Genomic DNA, 19,213 nt, shown 5'->3' on the forward strand with positions numbered 1-19,213 from the left:
AACATAAAGTCTGAAAAACAAACTCCAGAAAATTATATTAAAATGTTATAGTATTTTGAAAATCCAAAAATCCAGAAGTAATGTTTTAATGACCTTGCATAAAGCAGTGACCACACTGGTACCTGGTCTGAGAGCTTCCTCTCCCATTTCTTTCGCACCCCATGTGTATTGTCATAAGTATACAGAATAATCATGGGATAATAAAACAAAGTCAGTACCTGTACTTAAGACTTGAAACCCTATGTCTATGAAGAAGCCACTTTGTTCAATATAAAATTGTAAAAAAAAAAAAAAAAAAAATCACTTCAAAGTCAAGAGCCATTTTCCCAAGGGACTCTGTCACTGCTGAGTTGATGGAGGTATAGAGAAACAGTCTTTGAATAGTCATAGAATAAGAGGAAATTAGGGAATCTTTCTACTCATTTGGCAATCACTATTAAATAATCAACTTACATAATAAAATAAAATTTAAAAAATTAAGTCTTCTATCTTACTATATATGAAATATTAGTAATTGTTTATTAAAACTTTTTTGAACCACGAACTGTATATTAATAAATCAATAATAGTTATTTGGCAACAGCAATTAAATAATTTTAAAATGCATATATCCTCTGACTCAGCATTTTCACCATTAACAATTTAAGCTCTGCACATCCTTTCTTTCTTTTTTTAAATTAATTTTGTTCAAGCCCGTTATTTTGGCTTTTTTTTTTTAATTTTTATTTTTTATTTATTCATTTTAGAGAGGAGAGAGAGACAGGGGGGAGGAGCTGGAAGCATCAACTCCCATATGTGCCCTGACCAGGCAAGCCCAGGGTTTTGAACCGGCGACCTCAGCATTTCCAGGTCGACGCTTTATCCACTGCGCCACCACAGGCCTGCACATCCTTTCAAAAGTCTGCCACCATACATGTGTTCTCACTGCAGTATTGTCATAAGGAGAAAATGACAATCCCATGTCCATCAATAGGGACGTGGTTAAGCAGATCATGGTACAGCCATGCAAAGAGGTAGTTCTAAATGTGCTGACATGAAAAGCTCTCCATGATGTAATACTGTGGGGGGAAAAAAACAAGATAGAGAAACCACATGAGCACTTATCTATGGCACAGATGAACCATGAAGACATTAAACCAAGAGAGGGCAGCCAGACCTTACAGGCCACTTTCAGATAGGTGCGGTTCTACATCTGTGGAGGTTCATCCCTTCTATCAGAAAAGTTCAATGCCAATTTAAAGTGTGTGCTGACTACCATGATACCAGTATCCACTGTGGTTAGTTCCCTTTGTGCTGCTCCCATAATCACACAGATGACTAGGATTTGAAAAAAGAGATCTATTTCAACAAAACTCTCATTTCCTTACCTATGTAAGTCATTTAGAATGACTTCAATTTTTACTCAATTTTCTTAGCTATTTCTTTTACTTATGACTAAGTTCTTCTACCTAAGTAACCTTTGAGATTATTAATTAAGTTCCAACCCACCAATTCATTAACTGAATTAGTTTGGTTAAAAAATCATGTTTTTTCTTACCTAAAATTCTTTTTGCATGTTTTGAATCTTATTAAGTATAGTTTTCTGTTCAACCTTTCTGTCTCTCTCCTTTAGCACTCTGTTTTCCAAGGCAAATGTACTAAATGTGCCTGTTGATCTACAGTGTGGCGCAACTCAGAATACCAGTGAGAGACACAGTGCAGAGCTTGAGCCAGAATGTAAAGCAGGAGACTTGAACTTTCACCAAGAAAAAGCAGCACAACTAAACACCAGGCACGTTTGTCGTGGGAATCAGCAACAGTGACGTAGCTGACCTTTATTTTGACTTAGCTCCTTATCCCCTGCAGACAGGTAGTAAGCCGGTCAAGAGAATACTGTTTATGTTCTTAGTCCAGAATACTGTCATCAAAATCATGATGGAAAAACAGCCAATAACCTAGAATTCTATATCCAGCTAAATGCTCTTTTAAGAGCAGAAAGAGATCCCTCACAATTCTTCATCAAGTGACTACCAATACAGTAATATAAAAGAAACTGAACCAAAAGGAAGCAGTAGGGATAGTAGTGAAGCTGCAGTGACTACCAACCGTATTTCAGAATCCACATCTCTGCTTAGAAATTTAGGTCTTGTATATTCAGATGAATAGTAACGTCCTGCGAACACCTGATCGCCGTCAGCAGTAAAAGCTTCTCTACAATTCTTGGGCGGCTTCTGGGACTGCATTACTGCACGAGCTACAGAATTACTCTAAAAAAGAAATACATTTTTTAAGTTATGCTAAAACATTTCTGATGCACACAATCTCACAATGTTACCTGTCATTGCTTTAAGATCCAAGTATTTTTAAACATTCAAGTAAAGTAATTCCAAAAGTTAAATAAAAAAACTTTAAAAATCACTTTCAAGATTCAAAGAAGTAAACCTATCAAGAGTCTTTAAAACAACACAATTATACTTTAGGACAAACCGATACATTTTATTTTTAAATTTGATTATTGCTATCCATTTAAAATTAAAATGTATTTTAAATAACTTTTCACATGAAAATATTTACTTTACAACAGTTCATACAAATCTTATTTTTTCCAAATAACTTTATACCCTAAAAATGACACTGAATAGCAAATTTTAATACTGAATTATGTTGGAAAAGCCTGGGAATATTTAAGCCCCAGTGGAAATAAAAAAACAACAACAAAAAACAAACTAGGCCTGACCAGGCAGTGGCATAGTGGATAGAGCGTCGGACTGGGACGCGGAGAACCCGGGTTCAAGACCTGAGGTCACCAGCTTGAGCATGGGCTCATCGAGTTTGAGCAAGGCTCTCCAGCTTGAGCCCAAGGTTGCTGGCTCGAGCAAGGGGTTACTCGGTCTGCTGTAGTCCCACCCACGGTCAAGGCACATATGAGAAATCAATCAATGGACAACTAAGGAACCACAACAAAGAATTGATGTTTCTCATCTCTCTCCCTTCTTGTCTGTCCATCCCTATCTGTCCCTCTCTCTGACTCTGTCTCTGCCACAAAAAAAAATAAATAAATAAAAACGAACTAGGCTTTAAGGAACATCAAGTCAACCTCTCTGGGCACAAACTTTTACAATAGAACTTTATTATTTCCTTTCACATATCCTTTTAAAATACGACAGAGCCAAGCCCACAAATAATTACAACACGAACGTACAAAACACACACACAGTGGACTACCAATACCATTACTTCTCAGTTTCCTTTATTGAAAAAACACACTATTGTGCTCGTCTTGATTACAGATTTGTTTTATATTTCCTTATTCCTTCCCAGCAAATTTATGCCAATAATAAAACACAATATGTAGATTGAATCCAACAAATATATAAATATACACATACAGATAAAGAGTAAAGCCTGACCAGACAGTGGCGCAGTGGATAAAGCGTCGAACTGGGATGCGGAGGACCCAGGTTCGAGACCTTGAGGTCACCAGCTTGAGCGCGGGATCATCTGGTTTAAGCAAAGCTCACCAGCTTGAGCCCCAGGTTGCTGGCTTGAGCAAGGGGTTACTTGGTCTGCTGAAGGCCCGCGGTCAAGGCACATATGAGAAAGCAATCAATGAACAACTAAGGTGTCGCAAGGAAAAACTGATGATTGATGCTTCTCATCTCTCTGCGTTCCTGTCTGTCTGTCCCTATCTATCCCTCTCTCTGACTCTCTCTCCGTCTCTGTTAAAAAAAAAGAGTAAATATTGATTTTACAGCACTCAAATTTTTAAGAAAATAGATTCATAAAATATCAAGTACTTATTTAAAAAGAATGATAATCATACATGCATCTGTAAGGGTATATAAAAAATGAATTTGGCAGGCAATCAAGAAAAAAATGAACAAAAAATTTTAAAGTATCATTGTAAGGCCAGTTGCCATGGCCACCATCACAGCCGCCTGGCCCAGGCAGGTTCGCATTTGATTCTGACAGATGGTAATGAAACAATGGAGTCAAGAACTGGTGGGTCATTAGCTTTAATCCTAGCTTGTACCTGGCGGGCAAGAAATACACACACTGGGAAAACACTTCCCTTTCCATTCAGAGCACCCAAAGTCACTGACTTATCTAAGTATTCCTAGAATGAAGGGTTTCTACCGCACAAGCCTTATTCACCTCTGTTCCCCATTGTAAAGCCAGTAGCCATGGCCACTATCACAGCCGCCTGGCCCATGCAGGTTCGCATTGGATTCGGAAAGTTAGTAAAGAAACAATGGAGCCAAGAACTGGTGAGCCATCATCTTTAATCCTAGCTTGTACCAGCGGGCAAGTAAAAACACATACTGGGCTCCAAAACCCACTCATTCAGTGCTCACAAAGCTACTGACTTATCCGAGTTTCCTAGTATCAAATGTTTCTAGCTCACCAGCCTTATTCACCTCTGTTCCCATCTCCTTCTCTCTGCACAAACTCTGCACAAACTGGCTTCTCCTTCAGCACTCCACCATCTTGGCTGCTTCTCCTGGCCTCCTCCACGTGGCTCTCCTACAGCATGGGCTTTTCCTAGAACGTAATCACTCTTCCCTTTAAAACCTTTTGGCACGAAAGCCCTCTTCCAACACATATTAACATAACTATGCCCATCCTAAGCAGGAAGGGCAACTGAGATTATCACCTGGGCGACAGGCTTCCATGTGGGCAGTGCCATCTTTAATAAAGTGAGCATAATATATTTTATCTGCCCAACACCCATCTCCTTCTCTCTGCACAAACTTGCTTCTTCTTCAGCACTCTGCCATCTTGGCTGCCTCTCCTTTGCAATGCTAATTTCAGGAACAGAGAGACAGAGAGAGAGAGAGAGAGAGAGAGAGAGAGAAAGTGCCCCTGTTCTGCCCCATTTTATAGTGTAGAAATCAAAACCTTTAATCCAGTATACAAATAAGGAAGTCTCTGATGCAAAGTCACTTATCTGAGGCATAAATGGGATTCCTCATAAGAGTGCACCACCCTACATCATGAACATTCAAGAGTGTGGGGAAAAGCTTAGTTTTGAAAAGATCTTAGTATTTAAAGGGCAGGAAAGGCTTAGTCTTAAAACTAAGCCTTAGCCTATAATAACTTTGCCGGCTTACAGCCTGTCTCCCACACCCAATGCAAACTATAAGCGAGCAAACATATGTATCATATTTACAAACTTATTTGACCAACAATCATGCATCAAAAGAACATAAATTTGTGGAATTATTTTACAACAAATAGATGGAATAAAGTTCCCTCAGGCGGAAAACACACAAACCACCAGCTCTATATTGTCCTATAGATTTTCTTATGAGGTGAAAGTACAATGATGAAACTTCAACAACTCTGTGTCACACAGGAGGGAAACAGCAATTTATGTAACCTACTTTGGTTAGGAAAACAAATAACATAAAATACAGCAAGCATCTGGTCTTACTTTGATTAGTAGCACTGTTTCTATGCCTCTCATGTCAATGAGGCTATTTGCAACAACTGCGTTGTCTATTTCCAAAGCAGTCAGAACCGTCGGGAACTCTGGGTGATAAGCAGCTCTAGGTGACAAAAATATATAATGATTAATATATCAAACTTTAATTATCTATAAACATACCTATATATAAAAATAGGTGAGTAGATGATAAGATGGTGAAAATATCTGATACTAGAAAAAGCAGGTTTTAGGAAAGAAATCAGGAGATTGGCTTTTACATATATTACATTTGAATGTCTAAAAGACATTCCTCCACTCCAGATGCAACTAGCTTGGCAGGGGTCACTGTTACCATAACAATGTTGCCTGGTAGCACAGCTGAAATTTCACTTTTTTGAGGTTTTAGAAACCAGGGATCAAACTAGAAATTAACATAAGGTCAAATTCTCATGCAAACAAAGAAAACACTTCCTCTTATCTCCCATCCTTATTTCTAGTATAAAAATAACATGTTAGGCAGTCACTCCAGCCAAAAACCTAGTAGTCATCCTGAATTCTTCCTTCTCTTACATTCAAGTAACAAGTATTACTGATTTCATCCTAAATATCTCTTTTCATCTATTCATTACTATCCATAATGCAAATACTATTTTTGGTAGAATCATTTATGATGTCATACCTTCATGCACTTTGCACATAAAATTCTATTTGCCTGAAAGGCAATTAACAAACTCAATAGCTAGAAGACTAATCATTTTTCCTCTCTTCTCCGATTTCTTCCCTAACCTACCTACTAACACGTAAGTACCCCCTCATCTCAACTGCACTTATACCTTGTAATCCACTTCTACCAGAGATGACAGACAATAAATTAGAAAACATGTAACTACTTAGGAGGGAAATGGCCAGGCAGCCAGCACCCAGTAGAGGCCCCCTTAGGTGCTGTGCCCTGAGAAGGCTCGTCAAGGGAAATCAAAGAAAACAATCACAGCTCTCTGAAATTTTCAAAGCACCATGATCTTCCAGCGCCCAAGGTCTTCTTCAATACCTCCCTTTTTATTTGGCTAGCTTGGCACCATTGCCCTCATCGGTGTAATTTCTGTGCCCCACTCCAGCTAGTCCACTGTACTGTCTCCCACAACAGACCTCATGGGCAGAGAATATCTCTCTTGTTTATCTACCTGAAATTAAAGAAGTAGTTTGATATAATTTCACAAATCAGTAGTGTAGATATGATTAAGATAAAAATGTGTTAATTCTTTGTGAGCTTGCATGTGATGAAGCAAACCAGAAATGGTATTTACTGGTAACTGCTGATGCCTTACCTGTGTCTTATATCATATATGTCGTTCCGAAACTCGGAAACGATTATCTGTGGCCGTGAGATCCCTCCTGGTAAATAAAACTTTCTCATCAGTGCCTGCAGTACTCTTTCATCAGAATGATTATGGCAACAATAGGCTTGCAGAAGTCCTTTTAAACAAGATTCAATAGCCAAAGCAAGTTCAGGGTCCCGAAGATGAATGCAAGCTCCTAAAAGTGAGAGAAAATTATTAAAAAGCTCATGAATACTTATTTTAAAATATTAATGTAACTATATTTTTATAATAGTTAATAGTAATTTTTAAATATTTTCATATAAAGCAGCTTAAATAATATTATAAATGTTATTTTACCTGAATGGGAAATCCCCCATACCCATTGAATACACTGGGGAGAAAACCCACTAAACCTTCTGAAAAAAGCTGTCCAACTCTAATGTAAATCTACAGTGGTTTTTCTATTTAAGTTTATATTATTTGAGCCTTTGAATGGTATTTTGAAAATCAATCAAAAGATTTATAGATTCTTTTTTATTTTCTATAAAACTGATTAATACTGGAACTTGAGACTTACAGAGGAAAAAAATGCCTCGTTCATTGAAATGAATGTTGGCATAGACCTACATATGTAGAGACATTACAACAATACAGTAGTACATAATATTATACTTATATAGTAATATAGTACTTGACTAACAAAATATTTATATATACACCGTCATTTTTACCTAATGACATACAGAATTAGAGATAACTCCTTAGGACCCTGGTCGGCAAATTGTGGCTCACGAGCCACATGTGGCTCTTCCACAAAATACCACGTGCAGGCGCTACCTCGATAAGAAATATACCTACCTATATAGTTTAAGTTTAAAAAATTTGGCTCTCAAAAGAAATTTCTATCATTATACTGTTGATATTTGGCTCTGTTGACTAATAAGTTTGCCGACCACTGCCATAGGAGAACTCAACTGACATTTAAAAATCTCATTTATATATGGAGATAACTAACCCCTGATTTTATAGTTGAAAGAGGACTTAGAAACAATGTTGTTCATCCTTAATAGAAACTAAGAAAAAGACAAGTCATTCTATAAAGGTTACACAAGACTCAGGGGCTAAGTGTCCTTTCAAACATATCTTGCTGTCACTGGATTTTCCTACTAATCAGTTATATTCAAGTTAGTTCGTTTATTTAATCAGGGAAAAAAAATAAAAATGAGAGTATTTAACTATAATTACTTTTCCTTTTCCTAAGTTCTCTTTCTTTTGACTATTTTATGCTTTAAAGATCGAAAAGGAAAGTTACTAAATTTAAGGTGACTCATCATTTCTTAAAATATGTACAATTAAAATTCACACATAACTATATAGCTCTTTAATAACAGAGTTTTAAAACAAGATTCAATCCTTTTCCTGAAAATAAAAACTTCTTTCTAATGTTTATTATACCCTGACTAAATGGGACAGGTACCTAAGGGGCCTACAGGTTTATAGGTAAACTGCCCACGTCGATAAGCTTCATCGATTGCTTTAAGAAGAGCTGGAACGTGAGGGCCAAATCGTTTCAGTCGATCAGTTTTACTATCTTTCAGGTCTTTCAATTGCCTCTGGTTATAGTTCAGTGTATGCTTTACATCTAATTCTTCTCTCCTAAACCAGAAAAGTGGAAGAACAGAACAGATATGTGATAGTTATCCAGAAAGATTCAGCCTTTTCCTCTAAGAACTGTATACCAACAAATGACCCAGTAACCCTATAAACTAAAAGCAGGTGTCTTTACTTGAAAATTGTGTCACTAGAGCAAAATAGTCAGAAATCCTCCAAACCTAGCATGAAAAAAAAATGCACTAATGGAGGATTAGAAAAAATAGAAGTTGTCCTACTCTACAAGGGTAAGAAAGGTGTCCTAGAAGCAATTTAAAAATACCCCTTATGTAGAGAAAACAAACAAACAACACCCCCCCTTGCTTTCTCTCTTCCTATGAAGAGCAAAACAATATGATTTTCAGATAACAGAAACTTACCTAATTCTAGTATGTTCTTCTTTGTCCTTTTCTATGGTTTGCTGAAACTGTTCGAGCTCTTGATTGACAAAACATTCTTCATCCTGTAAGACCTTTACTTTCTTTTTTAACAAAGATATTTTTTTTTGCCTTTCCAACCGCTCAGGTTCCAAAGACTGATCAGCACTAACAGTAAATAATCCAAATGGAAAATGTTACATGAAAAACCTAACACTTAAAATACATAAAGCAATGTGATAAAAATCCCTTTAGTAATAATACAGAAAACAGTCCATTTCACCTAGACTACTTCATTACAAAATGAAGTAACCATAAAAACTGCAAAGTACTATCTTACCTTTTCTTGAGTTCCTCAATTCTTTTGCAGAGCTGCTCATCATCTTTCTTTAATGCTCTGTACTCATTTAGGGACCGGTTATATAATACCTGACAGAAAGTTAGACACAACTTTAGCAAAATAAAAAAATAAACATCCCATTCAAGTTCACCCTGTCAAGTCTTTAAATCCGAGGCTGAATAGAAGCAGAAATACCTACCTATATAAAAGTACATAAATGGCTGAATGAAACCATTAACTTAAAAACTTCTTAAAGCAACAAAGAATTGTTCACAATTACAAAACCTCTACTTTTAAAAACCAACGACCTGTATTTGTGTTTGCCATGAGGCTTGCAGCACCCCGGCAGAACTGGTCTCACCTCCGCTTCATTGTAGGCCTTCTTCTTGGCAGTAACATCCACTTTCAGCGCCATGCATTCTGGGGCTCGTGCATTTGTCTCCTCACTTATCTTTTCCAGTTTATCTTGAATATCCTTGTATTTTTTTTCTGCGTCTTTAAGCCTGACCTTTAAAAAAATAACATTGTTGGTGGATATTTTATTTTTCTTTAATAAACAGAAATTTAAAAAATTATATATGGTTCACATCCCAATAATAAACTTGATTTCATACTGACTAAATAAACTCAAGACATCAGGCAAGCAAACATAATTGTATAAAATATTAAAATGTGGCCCTGGCCGGTGGCTCAGTGGATAGTGTTGGCCCAGCGTATGGATATCCCGGATTCAATTCTTGGTCAGGGCACACAGGAGAAGCGACCATTTGCTCCTCTCCCCCTCCTACTTTTCTCTCTCTTCCCCTCTCGCAGCCAGTGGCTCAAATGGTTTGAGCATCGGCCCCAGACAGGGGTTGCGGGGTGGATCCTGGTTGGGGTGCATGCAGGAGTCTGCTTTACTACCTTCCCCTCCTTTCACCTAAAAAATACTAAAATATAATTAAATTTTAATTCCACATTCCCAACAAATGTGCTATCTTCTGGGGATACAAAGATGCCATAACAATTGTCTTTAAATAACACAATTAAGGAAAAACAAAGTTTAGCAGAGAAATAGGCATGCAAATTGAGCATATGGTTTGAATACAATAATGCTCCATTAGGTATGTCTGTAATTGTGGAAGCATAAAGAAAAAACCTGTAGGTCTGCCAGAAAGTGTAAGGCATGCCTTCAAAGCAGGGGAGCATTTGAGCTAAGGCTTAAAAAGATGAATGAAGATGTACCAGGAAAGAAGTTGGGAAAAGGTGTTAAGAGACAGATGGTAAAGCATGCAGAAAGGAATTGACACCCATTTTAGGAATTAAACACACTTCTGGAGATTCAGCTGAGAAGGCAGTGGTGGGAGAGGAAGACGACAGGGTAGAAGTGTCTTAAATGTCAAAAATGATCAGCTTACAACTTAACCGTCTCAACAACAGGGAGAGAATAAATACATGACCAGATCTGTATATTAAATCACTTTGAAAGCACAAAGAAGGCAGCATGGAGGGGAAAATTAAAGGAGATGATTTCGGTAAGAGGTTAATATAATATTCTGAAGTAAAAATAATTAGGTGCCAAATGGGGCACTGACAACAGAAATGGATTAGAAGAGACAGTATGAGAACAATTTATATCAGGAATCAGCAAACCTTCTATAGAAAGAGCCAGACAGTATCCACCTCAGGATTTGTGAGCCTTATTATCTCTGTCACAGCTATTCAACCACACATGTTAAGTTTAAAGTGTCTGGAACATATATGTAAAGCTATGAAGAGAGAAATTTGAATCAAGTGCTCACGATAAACATGTGAATAGGAAATCTAGATCAAGGAATTGTCAATATGCAGGATATTCAAGAAGCATTATAAAGAATGATAACAATGTTCTATTATTAAAACATTGATAGTATAATCTGTATGTTTTTATAAAAATTGAAGTTGGCCTACATGTTATACAAACTAAACATAACTCATATATTTTCAGTTATCAGTTAGGTTAACACATGTTTAAAGTCTGCTTTAGACACAATTCATTCAGAAACCTTCTACTCAGTAGTCATTCTATAGTCAATAAACACACATATATTATGGAAAAAGTTTTATGTCAGAGAGAGTGGGCAGAACATAAACTTATAATTAGATAGCCCTATCCTCCAGAAAGTTACCGTTTACTACATACAGTGCCCAGACACTTAAGTGATGCAAATACCTACAGAAGTAGGTATCACCCAGCCTCAAGATTCTCCTTTTCACATTTGAATATAAAAAGTAAGCATCTATTACTCAGACTGGACTCCATTTTTAGATTGTTGAATACCTAAAGAGAGAAGTGATTTGAGGTTTTCCCCTATGACAAGCTAAGAAATGAAGTTAAGAATATGGTGAAAATTTCAGAATATTCTCTCAGAAATGAAAATGTGAGGTGAGAAAAGTGGGTGGGGTTGAACTTCCATTTCCTTCCATAAAGAGGGAGTACGGAACTCAGCCCAGAGATCACTAAGTAATGTGCTACACCTTTAGCTTTTCTGTGGTTTTTACATTCTCATCTATTACCTTTGATGGGTCAATGTCATAACCCTTAAAAGAAAAAGACAGATCTGCTTAACTTGAGGGCATACAGAAGAAAGCAAGGTGGGGAAGATAGCATCTTCTACTACACCCAAACTTGGGGCCAACATTCCTAAGTAGCACAAAATACTAAGAGGTAAGTCAGCCACACTGAGTCTGGGGGTGGTGGTCAGGGGGTCCTATACACAAAGAAAAGGCTGGGAGCCCATCTGGCACAACAGTGCGAGCAGTTCCGCAGTGCTGGCCACACACTCTTGTGCAAATACTGAAGACCACTGACCTGTAAATTTTGCAAGGGTGAATTGTATGGTATTTGAAGTATATCTCAATAAAGCTGTTGAAAAACAAACGGAAAGGCCAGTATAAACAAGGGACCTGCCGTGTCGTAAAAAGGTCCACGTGGAAAGACCCCAACAGAAAACGACTGTCTTTATTTACCACTCAACCAGCTTCTTCCTCAAGGCCAGGTGGAAGACTTTGTGACTTTCTCGAATCTTAGATAAATAATATCATTCTATCCATCAATCTAAGGGGCTCTTAGATCTCAGGTTGAAATTAACCTTAACAAACCTAACAACTTACGTTTTACCCATATAAAATCCTCTGACAGTTCTGGGCCCTAAAACTCAGTTCCCTAAAAGTTTCATGTTTGGCTCTGAGGTCTTACACTACATGATACTTAGCTTTAATGCTTTTCTAACTGAGTATTATCCTAGCACTCTTATTTCTCAAGTCATCTTTGGTTTCTATTCCTTTGTGAATCCAAAAGTAAAAGCTTCAAGCTCTATCCATTGTTCCTATGCAGAATATTATTTTTACTTTGTTTATAAATCTACGGGGTATTTGTAGTCATTAGCATGACAACTAATAGGACAGTTAATGACTTTTAATTGTTCCATCCATTATAGAATTTGTTAAAGAATTTTAATATCAAAATAAGCCAACTTTTTAATTAAAAGTTAATGTTATGCACAACTTCAGAAGTATGTTCATGCTTGCCTTTATAATAAAAATAACTATCAAAAAAAAAAAAAAGCTTCAAGTTCTAATAATTCTACTCAGTAACAAGGTCCCATTGTCCACATTCATGAATTTAGAGTCCTACAGCATTAGCTTGGACAGGCTGATCATATTCAAATAGTGTACTATTTTTAAAAGACAGTTGCCACAATACTCCTTGAACAAAAATTTAAGTTGGCTTCCTTTGCTTAATAAATTCAAATCAGCCCTGGCCGGTTGGCTCAGCAGTTGGCTCAGCGGTAGAGCGTCGGCCTGGCGTGCGGGGGACCCGGGTTCGATTCCTGGCCAGGGCACATAGGAGAAGCGCCCATTTGCTTCTCCACCCCCCCACTTTCCTCTCTGTCTCTCTCTTCCCCTCCTGCAGCCAAGGATCCATTGGAGCAAAGATGGCCCGGGCGATGGGGATGGCTCCTTGGCCTCTGCCCCAGGCGCTAGAGTGGCTCTGGTCGCAGCAGAGCGACGCCCCGAAAGGGCAGAGCATCGCCCCCTGGTGGGCAGAGCATCGCCCCTGGTGGGCGTGCCGGGTGGATCCCAGTCGGGCGCATGCGGGAGTCTGACTGTCTCTCCCCGTTTCCAGCTTCAGAAAAATACAAAAAAAAAAAAAAAAAAAATTCAAATCAGGTAAATATATAAGTTGAAACTGCTACTTTTGTAGGTCATAAATAATCTAATTCAGCTATTTCATATGATTCAACCTACTAAATCTGAATTTAAAAACGAATTACCAGCTGTTCTTCCATTTTCCTTTCAAGTCTAGCAGCACGATCTTCTCCAATTTTGATATTATCTCTAATAGCATTCAACTGTTTTTCAATTTCATTAACCTGGAAAGAAATTATATAGTAAATCACTAACTGTAACCAAAGATACTCTTTACGGTGCAAATATAGGTGAATAAATAAGTGACAATTACCACTGCCCAAGCCATTTCATGTTTCAAGTATTCTAAATCAGTCTTCATTGTACTTAAGCCAGCAATATTTTGAAAACGTTCTTCTTTCTCTAAACAGTTGCGCTTCAGCTCAATAAGTCGCTATAAAAAAAAGGATATTATTTTTTACTAACATTGAAAAGACAAGACTTTTTACATAGGTATTTCTTTTGAATACATTGCCTAAATAAGTACTAAAAGAGATTTGCTAGGAAATGACTTTTTTGGTTCTTTGGTATAGTTTACTAGGTAATTTTATTAATTTCTGCACTATAAAAATGGCCAAATACTCTTCATATGAAGAACAACAAAGAAATAAAAGGGTTAAGACAACACAAGTATAAACAAGTCACAAAATACTTTACTATCTTATCTCTATTCCACATTTGATACACAGACTGATATATTTTCTGGGCAAAGTGCATCCCGTACCATTCGAAACATATTGGAAGGTTCAGAAGAAATTTATTTCCAAAAATCAAATAAAGTAGATTTTTAGAGATCCAAGCTCTCTCTTAATAATAAATAAAATGATCAAATAAGTATTAAATATGACATCAGAACAGTCACTAAAGTGGCTCCTAGATTTTATATTCTGCACACCTGGATAGACAGCCTATCCACCTCTTTACACTCACATTCAACTAGAGTCTTATACTGCTCATTGTACTGTTTCCCTATCCAAGTCACTTTCCCATTCTCCAGGATTATTTCAACCCATCAGCACTTTCTTCAAATCTCATACACTCCACCACACTAATCCCTCATTCATTCTCCCTGCCTCCTATTTCAGAGAATTTAGTAGTCATTAGAGAGACATTCCCTTCCACTCCAACAACCTTATCTAGAAATCTACAGCAGTCATCTCCTCCCACCACAAGAACGGTGGCTTCCGTTGTCCTGAAGTCCACGCTCCATCGATTCTACCACCCCTTTCTGCCTTCTCAGTTCAACTTCAGTTGATTTTTCCTGTTGCTCTGTCATCTTTCACTCCACCCTCTTCACTGACTTTCTTTTATCATACTTAAATCTTTATCACTTATTTTTCCCACTACAAACAAAACCACCATTATTCATCCTTGGGCACCACCTCCTCCTATAAGTCTCCTCTTTCCATCCATCTCATGAAAATTATCTCGATCTCTTCCATTTCCTCACATTTCCAGCCCCATAAATCTATCTTCTGCTCTCACCACTACTGAAACTCGCCTTGCCACGGACATCTGCAACAATTATGCCACTACATACAGAAGAGTATATGATGTCTGCCCACTCAGTACAGTTGGGACCACTTCCTTCTCAAGTTCCCCCTTCCCTTGGCCTCTCTGACTTCCACGAGTATCCTCAGGACTTGTGCCTGGCCCCGCCCTCTTCACTCCTCAGTCTCAGACACGACCTGTGGCTTGGATACCAACAACACACTGAAGACCCCCACCGCAGGCTTAACTTCTGCATGCCTAACTCACACCTGCAACTTCCCACTTTGCATTCCTACCTGGACGCTTTATAAGCATTCCAAAACTCACACCTTCAAACTGGAATGCATCAGCTTTCTTAAAAGAAAAAAAAGAAAAAAAAAAAAGAAAGAAAAGAAAAACTGGTTCCTCTTTCCAAGCTTCCTACCTTATGAAATTTACTCTACTGCTTGAGTTATTAAAATAGATGTTATTCTGTCACTCTAGATGTCTCCTCTGTCTCAATTTTACTCCTCCAAGTACTATATAACACCTGCCAAATCATTTTAAAGCTTTTCTTTCTATTACCATTGCCACTGTCCTAATTTATATCATTCTTAGACAAAGAGAGCACATTTTTTATTTACTTTTCACTTATTTTATTATATCATATAATATATTGATCTCTCGTTGTTTACTTTTTCTGTACAGCAATATAAGGCATTTAATTAACTGGAAAAAAGTTCTTATTAAGTGCATATTCTGCATAAGGAACTCTGCTGCATGATATAGGAAAGTATTTCCTAAGCTTCATAATCAGAATATCTTTAACTGTTGATGACAAGGTATGCCATGAAGAAAGTGGGTATTTAACCCCAGCCTGTCTAAAGCAAAGTTTTTCAAAGTCCTGATTTATTATTTTTAAAATAATACAGCATATACTAAGTACATTTGCTTGAACATGCAAATATTTCCTTTCCTCAATAATAACACTTATACTCTAAGAAGTGTGCTATATTAATTGTGGTTATAGTGCCTCCTTGCACACCACCACATATGCCAAGTTTGAAGGGATAATGTGAAGAATAAAAATAAATATGTCATCCTTGCTTTTTGAGTTTTCACTTCACGAGCCACACAACTATAGACTTCATTTTAAATATATATTCTATAAAAACTTGAAGTAGAAAGGTCTGTGTAACAACTAATAAATTTGACCTGAGTCAATCATTAGTACAAGTCTAGCTCAAAAAGACAAGCTAAGTTGTTAAAAGCTCATCTGGTTGTATAAAACTGACTAAAGAACAAAAGAATAAGATATAGAATTAGTATCAGCTTGAGGCCTATGTTTATTTTCCCATCAAAAGAAATATTACAGATTTTAATCTGGAGTGGGAATTTGAGGTATCTTATTATACAACCAATCAATCATATATCAGGTATAAAAATATAAGATACTGTCCTTTTCTCTAGTTTATAGTCTAATAAAGGAAGTAGAGTATGTACATACCCATTATTATAAAACAAAAAAGGCTAAAAAATACCCTGAACATAAAAACCACACTTCATATACTTCAGAGTGCTTTAAAAATGTTATTACTTTTATATAGACATCTATATATGGTATATATGGTATATAATTCTATAATACCATTTATAAGACCTATAGAATTTGACAGATCTCAAAAATAACTGCATTACCTCTTCTCCTTGATTTATCTGCTCTTTTGTTCTATCTTTTGTTTCCATAATGTATGAATAATCTTCCTTCATCTGTTCAAGTTGGGTTGCTTTCATGAAAAACTACACAACAAGGAAAATATAATTATGAGTTTGCAAACTTCCATGGAACTATTTAAAAAACTGGTCTTCAAAACTTTTAGACCAATTATGTCAACAAGATGTGAAAAACATACTTAAACAATCCACATAAACACAAAAAAATGTATTATTTCAGACCTAAAATTTACTTAACTGACTAGATTCACATCTACATGTTCATTTACAAAAACCATTAAAACTCCATGAAAGAACACTTTTGCTGTGACAGTAATGCCATTTTGAAAGCTCATTTTCACTTACTTTCCCATTCTTTAAGCAAATACAGAAACAAAGAAAACATCTATATGTTTGATCATAGTGCATTATAAATTTTTAGAAACGGAGATACCGAAACCCATTTAAAAGTGTATTGTAAGTTTTAATAGTAGTCACAATTGCATTAGCTTTCTGAGTTTCAAATAACTTAGGTATTAAAATTATGATTCAGACAGAAAAAGCTAAGAACTGTATGATCTCACTCCTATGTGGGATATAAAACTGAAACTCACAGACACAGACAACAGTATAATGGGTAGGTACCAGGAGGAAGGGGGGTGCGGGAGGTGGTAAAGGTAAAGGAGACCAAACAGAAGGTGCTGGAGATGGCCTGACTTTGGGGGGTGGGCACACAATGCCACACAGTGATGTAGTATAGAAATGTGCACTTGAAACCTATAGAATATTAACCAATGTTACCTAAATAAATAAATAAGTTATTATGTATGTGTGGCCAATCATTCCCTTGCTTTTCCTTAATGATTAATCTTTAGAAAATAAAAATACATGCTAACTCAGAATTAAAAGCCAAAAATTAAAAGCAAGGATTTACCAAAATAATTAACATTTGTGGTAATGTTAATTTACCTTAACGATTTCCTAAATTAGTCCTACAGTATTATTTTAAATAGGTTAATACACCACCTCAATATTTACTGTGTGAACAAGAATGACGTCCACAAAATAGGCTTAACCTACGAATGTCTCTTTCAGTAAGCTGACATTCACTAGGTGCTCCTTACTTTGTATTTGTCCCCCTCGTTTCTGGACTGTAAAAACTGCTTGCTCATCTCTTGTGTTAAAACAGAAACTGGATTATCCACCTGAAACAAACAAAAGGTTATGTTTGAATATGTCACTTACATGCCTTAAAGCTAAATGAACTGAAATATAAAACACAACTGACCTATGGTGCCACCAAGCAGGATAAGTACTAGCCAATGCTTTCAGCATTAGGGTGCATATACAAAGAAAAATGTTATAATGCAGAGAAAATGTTTCAATATTTCATGATACTAAAATAAATACTATAGTCAAAATTACATATTCTGTTACAAGAGGGCACAAGCACAAGAATTCTCTGAAGATGTGTTTTCATTAGAAAGTTTTCATTCCTTTCATCTGTTTTACAGAATGTCCCTCCCAGCTTGAAACAAGAGTGGGAAAGCCCCTGCACGGGAGTCAGCTGACTTGAGACCTTGTTTGGGCTGTTTCTACCCACCTATGTAGCCTTGGGCAAGTTACTTAGCTTCTTCAAATACAAAAAGTCCAAGTCAGTTTATTTTTAATCAGAATTATGATGTTTTCTTTATTTTTCTTACAGCAATTTTTCAAATTTCCCCACTTGTTATTTTGCCATGAAGACATTGTAAAAGAAATGGAAACATTAGTCATTTCTATCACTTGAAAGGACGAGTCATTTTAAATAAGCCATTGCTTGGTTTAAACCACCTCTGGCTAACCAATTCCAATTAGGTAACAGTCAAGTGCAATGACAGTTCAAAGTATATTTTTAAAATATATTAATAATTTTTAATTTTAGTAATACTGATTTTTAGGGAGAGAGAGAGAGAGAGAGAGATAGCTTTTTAAAAAGTATTGTTTCAAAAAGATTCAGGGTATTATCTTATTACTAACAAAGTAACTGGTATGTTAGAAAATAATCCAGTTCCTGAGAATATATAGGGCCAGTGTAAATGAAAAAGGTTTTAAATTCTTTCATTTTACCATCTGTAAGATACTGATTCTACTGTTAGGATACCAATGCTTAAAACCTTCCTTTTAAGTGTAATCTTGGGTCTTTTAAAATAATAAAAAAATTCATGCAGTTAAAAAGAAATGTCTGTGTATCTCATTCTTTTTATTATGTAGGTAGACCCGACTGATTGCCAAGTATTTTCACAAGGCCTGCCCTATATCTTAATTTCATACTGCATCTGACTCCTTAACAGGGAGACCTAACGCACTAGCATTAATGACAGACATCTTACCACAAAGCTTGGACGAAGGGCTTTCTCAAAGTTTGTATTCTTCGCGTCACATCCTTTTCACTGCTTCTGAAATGGGGTTCCTAGTTCCTACAATACTCTACAAATTGTTTAAGACTCTTGCATATTTACTTATTGAGACCCTGGAGCAAGCATGAATAGGTAATCTTCAGAGAAAAGGTAAGACGGAGAGGCACAGGGGACAAATATAATCAGATACTTTAAGGCATTCTTCTTCTCCTGGTTACTCTAGACCAGGGGTCCCCAAATTTTTTACACAGGGGGCCAGTTCACTGTCCCTCAGACCGTTGGAGGGCTGGACTATAAAAAAAAAACTATGAACAAATCCCTGTGCACAC

General features: G+C 36.6%; 1 protein-coding gene across 1 annotated transcript in view; it reads right to left on the minus strand.

The window, feature by feature from the left end:
* SMC6 (structural maintenance of chromosomes 6) overlaps positions 1-19,213 on the minus strand; it is a 58,216-nt gene that overhangs the window by 22,688 nt on the left and 16,315 nt on the right. Inside the window, exons 7-17 of the mRNA XM_066386197.1 lie at positions 17,610-17,690; positions 16,471-16,572; positions 13,577-13,696; positions 13,389-13,487; positions 9,455-9,601; positions 9,094-9,182; positions 8,757-8,921; positions 8,204-8,382; positions 6,733-6,940; positions 5,414-5,528; positions 2,086-2,246 (exon numbers count right to left, since the gene is read on the minus strand). Coding sequence (XP_066242294.1) covers positions 2,086-2,246; positions 5,414-5,528; positions 6,733-6,940; positions 8,204-8,382; positions 8,757-8,921; positions 9,094-9,182; positions 9,455-9,601; positions 13,389-13,487; positions 13,577-13,696; positions 16,471-16,572; positions 17,610-17,690 — 1,466 coding nt within the window. The remainder of the gene's footprint in view (positions 1-2,085; positions 2,247-5,413; positions 5,529-6,732; positions 6,941-8,203; positions 8,383-8,756; positions 8,922-9,093; positions 9,183-9,454; positions 9,602-13,388; positions 13,488-13,576; positions 13,697-16,470; positions 16,573-17,609; positions 17,691-19,213) is intronic.

The sequence above is a fragment of the Saccopteryx leptura genome, chromosome 5, assembly GCF_036850995.1.
Source record: "Saccopteryx leptura isolate mSacLep1 chromosome 5, mSacLep1_pri_phased_curated, whole genome shotgun sequence".
In the NCBI taxonomy this organism is placed as follows: Eukaryota; Metazoa; Chordata; class Mammalia; order Chiroptera; family Emballonuridae; genus Saccopteryx; species Saccopteryx leptura.